We start from the raw sequence: 6,000 nt of genomic DNA, 5'->3' as shown, positions 1-6,000 counted from the left end.
TTTCTGTGGGTGCAGTTTCATATTTTCTCGACACCCAGAAATAAATGATAACTTTTCATTTTTTTACCATTGAGTTGAACTGCATCTGGGGTTTTCATAATAAGTAAAAATGTTAGATAAAATTGTCGCCGGTGGCCATATTTGTTAGATAAGTACATGTTCGTAAGTTACGAATATTCACCCGCTTTATTCTAAGACCGTATTTGGCCAGCATTATTTCTATGTGTATCTAAATAATGAACAAATATGCGGCAACAGTTTTCGGGAACTGTGGGCTGTCAAGGCCGTCTACCTCAGGTGTATTGAACGAAACTTTTGTCTGCTTGGCCTCGGTCAGTGACTCCCTGGTATCTCGTAACATTCAATGTTCACGACCTTACCCAGGTCATGTTCGTAAGCGGGTAATGCCACGCCGTCAAAAGTCTCCTAATCACGACCTCGGAACTAGCTACACGCCCGCGAAGCATGGAGGAAGTAATTTCGAACAAGCAAACTGGGGAGAGAAAGTTGAGCCGTGAATTTTTACCAATTAACTTTTACTCGTCTTAAACAATCTCCTTCAATCACTTTGATATTGTGCCTATTTTTAAACGCCAAGATAGTTTATTCTCAGTTAAATTCTAATATCATATTCCTTTATAGTAATATTATTCTGTATTATACCACATAAATAGAGCTCTGTATTTATACCACTGTATTTATACCCATATAAACAGAACCCGTGTGTGTTTCGCGACGGAAAATTTACACATATGATTTACACGCATGACACGTTGTTTAACACTCGACGTCACAATGGCAAATATATTATCTTAGCGAAGAATTTCTCATCATGTGTGGAGCAAATATCGTTAAGCCCCCGATTAGTAATATTTATACGGAGATATCTTCGATGTGATGGCAACCGTGACGAAATTGGACTTCCGTGTCTACCGCGTTATCTCGTCTCCGAGCCACGGGACGAACTTGACCCGCTTACTCAGCTACAGAAATATTTCGCGTTACCTGCTGAGCGCAGGTAACTCAGACAACATCCCGCCGCGTAGCTGAACTCCAACGAGGGAGAGGAAAACGAAGGAGGTGAGACGACATGAAGATGCGCGACGCTATAGATGCCGAGAACCATATCGTATCGCGGGACAAATAGTGGGTCAAGTTCAACGGATCGTGGATGGAGTAATAGCGGAGCTACTCTCGCTTTCATATCCCCGCAGCGCGTACCTGCGATCGTACATGCACCTGCACGAATGAACACTTGCGGCGTGTACATGCCCGACTCCCACGTGGACACGGAGCACGTCTCTTGGCACATGCCTTCACCGATTCACGCGAAGTTGGAGAAGCAATTTAGCGCAGTTGCGCGTGTGTAAGGAACGACAACTACCTAGAGTCAATTATCTCGTTAAGTTTTATCGTTGCATCAGGAAATATTCATATTTCGTTCATGGACGTTGAGTGAAAAATTATTCTCGAAATCTTAAATACGTTTGTACGATTCCATGAAATTCTACAAAGACTTCATCTTTCCGCGATATAAAGATTGTTCGGTGCTTTTGTTTCATTTTTTTTTTACATTCTTCATAGTACGTTTGAGGTCTTTCTTCCTTTGTTATCCGTACATGTAACATGTGGCTTTTCCTCTCGCCATGGAGAAAGAGTTGAGGGATATGTAACCCGGAGATATCACAAGTATCGCAACAAGGAAAAATAAAAGATATGTATCGACACTGCTAGCTATTCAAGTACGTGTTCCACATTTTCCTTAATTGATGTCTGCGGGCAATCTTGTTTTCATTAACATTCATTGAGTATCGTCACGATACGACGGGAGATAAATATCGGAAACGGTCCCTTCCAGAATCGATCTACACAGAATCACAAACTCTATCTTCGTGAGTGAACAGCTTTGCAGCGAGAAGTCGAAGCTGCCAGCGAGATGAGCACGAGATAAATTTTAAGACGCTGATGAATTGCTCCCTCTGCAATCGGCTGTTTCTTTTCATTCTTTTGAACGTTCGATCACCCAAAATTCTAAACTTCTAAATTCGATTAAGCGATACATTAGCAAGGGAATATCGCATAACGGTTTATAAATTAGAAGGGACAAATCCTATATAATCACGTGCCGTAATTTGCTATTTTCACTCGAAGAAATTATTATAATTACACACATGCAATCTACATATATATTATATAACAATTAGCGCGAATATCGGGAACAAACGAGAAACAATATAATTGTTTACTACACCCGCAAAATTTTAATCTTTTACTTGCCGTCGACACTGATTTTTTGGGATATTCTTTTAGCACGACATTATGAGACTCTAAAGTCGCAGTTGCACATTACCGCAAAAATATATAGGCATAGAAATCGGAATTTTCTCAGAACCCTGCACCCTCAGAAACGATTTCTGTTACCGAGACACAAAATATTCTTTACGCATTTATATTTCTCGCAACCTCATTTAGTATAAAAATAAGACAATATCAAAATAAAATCAATAATTCTTATTCGCCTCTATCGAATTAAAAAAGATTGACTTACTATTTTGAGACAAGAGTAACTTATATAAATGTAAATTTAGATATTCTTGCGTTTAGAATAAATTTTCCCTCCATCTTACAACGCATGAAGTTGGCACCACGATATTCGACAAAAGACGATACATACTATCATTTTATTCTAGATTAAAAAATTTTTCATTTAAGATGAAAATATTCCTTTCTCTCTATAATAAATATGATTGGCGCTATATCGATCCTATTTTATGATACATTGAAGTGTAATAGCATTGGATCCGGAAATTTTTCCTGTGGGTGCGACGACTAATTAGGCTATTCTACCAACGCTGGTGCGCGACTTGTTCTGAAACTCTCGTAAACGACAGCTCCCAGTTTCCTGATTATCCTGCCCACCTGTCACAGCGATTGCTCGTAGATACATAATCCGATTGCCATTTGCCGATGACAGACGACGTCGTACAGAACGTATGCACGTGCGAGCTATGATTACATACGATGACCGTGTTTATTCGCCGCAGCAACCGGACCATCCGAAGATCTGGAACCGCGATGTACGTGCAATTCACGTAATAGCAATATATGTATACAAGTTCATGATTGCAATCACGATCTCCGACGTTGCTGCACATTGCCATGCAGCGCGTATATTTCGCGCCTAAAAGCACCATTAAACGCATTACGCAAAATTAGAAATACAAAAAGAACATTAAACACAGCTAATGCACATTTAAAAAGTGCCGGATTTGCTAGATATGTTTCCTTCATACCATGTATGTTTTTCAACATACCACATGCCAAGTTATTTTTAATTTTGTCATACCAACAAGCATAAAAAGTACTTGAAAACGAATACATTCTGAATTATAGAGTAAAAATTTTGGAATTTTCATGTTTTTGTAGCAAACTTTCCTCCGAAGAAAAGTAGCTTCGAACTATACAAGATACGGATATTGTAATTGCGTAGCTCTGCAGGGTCGGATTTAAAACGACATTTCGACCTTATACCGTACGTAGCGAGCACGTAGCATGCAACCGAAACGAGATTTATAGAATCACGACGACGCACCTTGACACGTAAAAATTGATTGAATGAAATAAATCAATTTCGCTTTTACTACACACGTACAATTAAATGCTCTATTGTTTTTTGGTCTCTAACCAATCTACAGTCCCACGCGTGAGAAATTTTCGCGAACGTTCGCCTTGAACATTCCACCAGGGTCGCCTCGGGCTTTATCAGTGGATTTCCGCTGCGACCGAACACACGGGTAATTCCGTGTGTACCGATGGCCACGAGTCATTGTCAGATCCGAAGTTCACGGCCTCGCGACATGCCACGCACCGCGGAAAGCGACGATGGCAAGGGCGATGGGCGGCAACAGAGAAGGAAATCGAGACGAGGAAGATGCGATCGTGGTCGCACGTATAAAGAAGAGCCGACATCAACGAGAGTGTGACACTTTTTGATTGCCCTCCGACAAAGCCTCAGCAGATCTGAAGCGAGATGTTCGGTCTGGCGCACCCGGGATTCGTCATGCTGACACTCGTTTGGTTCTTCGGGGTTTTAGTCACGCGAATTCCAGCCGAGTATACTAATTGTAAGTAGACTCTAACTAAATTTATTTTTCTTGTACCGTCAGATATGCGACTATAATGCTCCTGCAACCGCCTTAAAAGCACATAGAATATTTTTGAACGCGTATAAACATTGAAGAGTAATGTCTATAAAATAACTTTAAAATTCTTAACATTCATAGAACGAAATTGTTGTCTTCAACTCTAAATTTTTAGTACGGCGGAAAAATATTCTTGGGGGAACAAATTAATTTTACTATAATTATGGGTCTATTTATGATGAGAGAATATCCCATACAGCACACAAATGTTGAATCAACATCTCAGAAACGATCCATTACAATATTGCATCAATGTTACGAAATGTATAGATTCAACGTTGAAAAGATATTGCAAAACCGTCTAATGTCCGCTGACTTGTAATATCTCGTAAACGTTACAATTCAACATTCAGAAAACAATGTTAAATTATATTGAGTTAACATTGGTCGCGTTTAGCAGAATATTTTTTACAACTGTTGGAAGTAGTGCTGAAATTATTCCACTAAAATCAAATCTTAGCTCAGAAAATTTCTGACCGTTGCAAAAATATTACATATACATTTCATAATTATACATTTTTTAAGTATTTCTATTTGAGTGTCAAAAAATAATAATTTGTTTAAGATTGTTTTAACATTGTAGCAATATAAAAAATGAATTTACAAACATTAACCTAGATTCAACGTAGAAAAAATATTTATACTTCAATATTCAACATTGCAACGTTTCAGCAACGTTATGTTAACTTTATGGACTGTATGGTTATATATCCTTATATATTCTTTAATTTAATAAAAACTTGCTTTTCTAAATACATTTTAAACACCACTCGTAAAGATTCTTACGATAATTAACAACACTTAATGCACAAAACTACCGCATTACCGTTAGAGATTGTATTATTAAATATTGCAAATTTTTATAATTAAATATAACAGTAAACGTGGCGTAATAACGAAATTTTACATTGAATTACATTTATACATTTTATGCTTTCTCTGTATATTGCATTTCTTATCCTCCAATTATGCAAATGTTATTTCACGCTGGAGTATGCAATTCGAAATACGATGCCGCGCTGTGTCTTATTACGCGTTGTAATAGTAATAACGAAATGTTCATAAAGCATATGTACTATCGCGCGCAGGAAGCGCTCCCGCGCACTTATTTTCGTAGCTATCCGTGAAGTGGAACCTAAAGCCTCTTCTGTGGTTCTCAAAGTTTAGGTAGCAAACTTACTTTATCAAACTACACAACATCTATGGCAAACTCTGTATTAGTCAGTTCACTCGAAACTCTGAGAAGTTCGCCAACTATTCCCGTTGCAATTAATTTTTCGAAAACTTATTTACTGCGTGACGTATTATGCAGCATACCTCGCTTGATTATTATTCCGAGAAGTTTGAATAATTGTATTATTTTAACTTCAAATAAATCGCGCTCAACTTCTTTATATCCATCGTACAAGACTTTATCCATCGGTTTTTTTTTTAAATAAAAATGACTCTTTGTAATCTCCTAACGGCTTCTTTTATATTCAAGTTAATTTACAATTACGACTGATTCTGAAAAATTTATATATATTTTCGATAATTATTAATTATTTTAACTTTTACCTTCTTATAATTTCTCAAATCTTCCATTGTTTTATATTAATATATAAAAAATACGAATGCATTTTTATTATCGTATATATATATTGCATATAAAACTTTGAGATACACAGGATGTGTTTACATCATTCAAACTATGAATAAAGCAGAATCAGGAAATTTTATTTAACTTTGCGGTTTTAATTAAAATATTTTAACACGTGCACGTACTTAATACTTTTACTTAAAATATACTTAAAAATTT

General features: G+C 37.0%; 1 protein-coding gene across 1 annotated transcript in view; it reads left to right on the top strand.

Moving 5' to 3' along the window:
* The first annotated feature begins 1,112 nt into the window (after positions 1-1,112).
* LOC105563836 (transmembrane protease serine 9-like) overlaps positions 1,113-6,000 on the top strand; it is a 29,107-nt gene continuing 24,219 nt past the window's right edge. Inside the window, exon 1 of the mRNA XM_012015778.1 lies at positions 1,113-1,366. Coding sequence (XP_011871168.1) covers positions 1,113-1,366 — 254 coding nt within the window. The remainder of the gene's footprint in view (positions 1,367-6,000) is intronic.

Source organism: Vollenhovia emeryi, unplaced genomic scaffold, assembly GCF_000949405.1.
Source record: "Vollenhovia emeryi isolate VEMERY1.0 unplaced genomic scaffold, V.emery_V1.0 DF939171.1, whole genome shotgun sequence".
Lineage (NCBI taxonomy): Eukaryota > Metazoa > Arthropoda > Insecta > Hymenoptera > Formicidae > Vollenhovia > Vollenhovia emeryi.
This window is presented reverse-complemented; position numbering and strand designations above follow the sequence as displayed.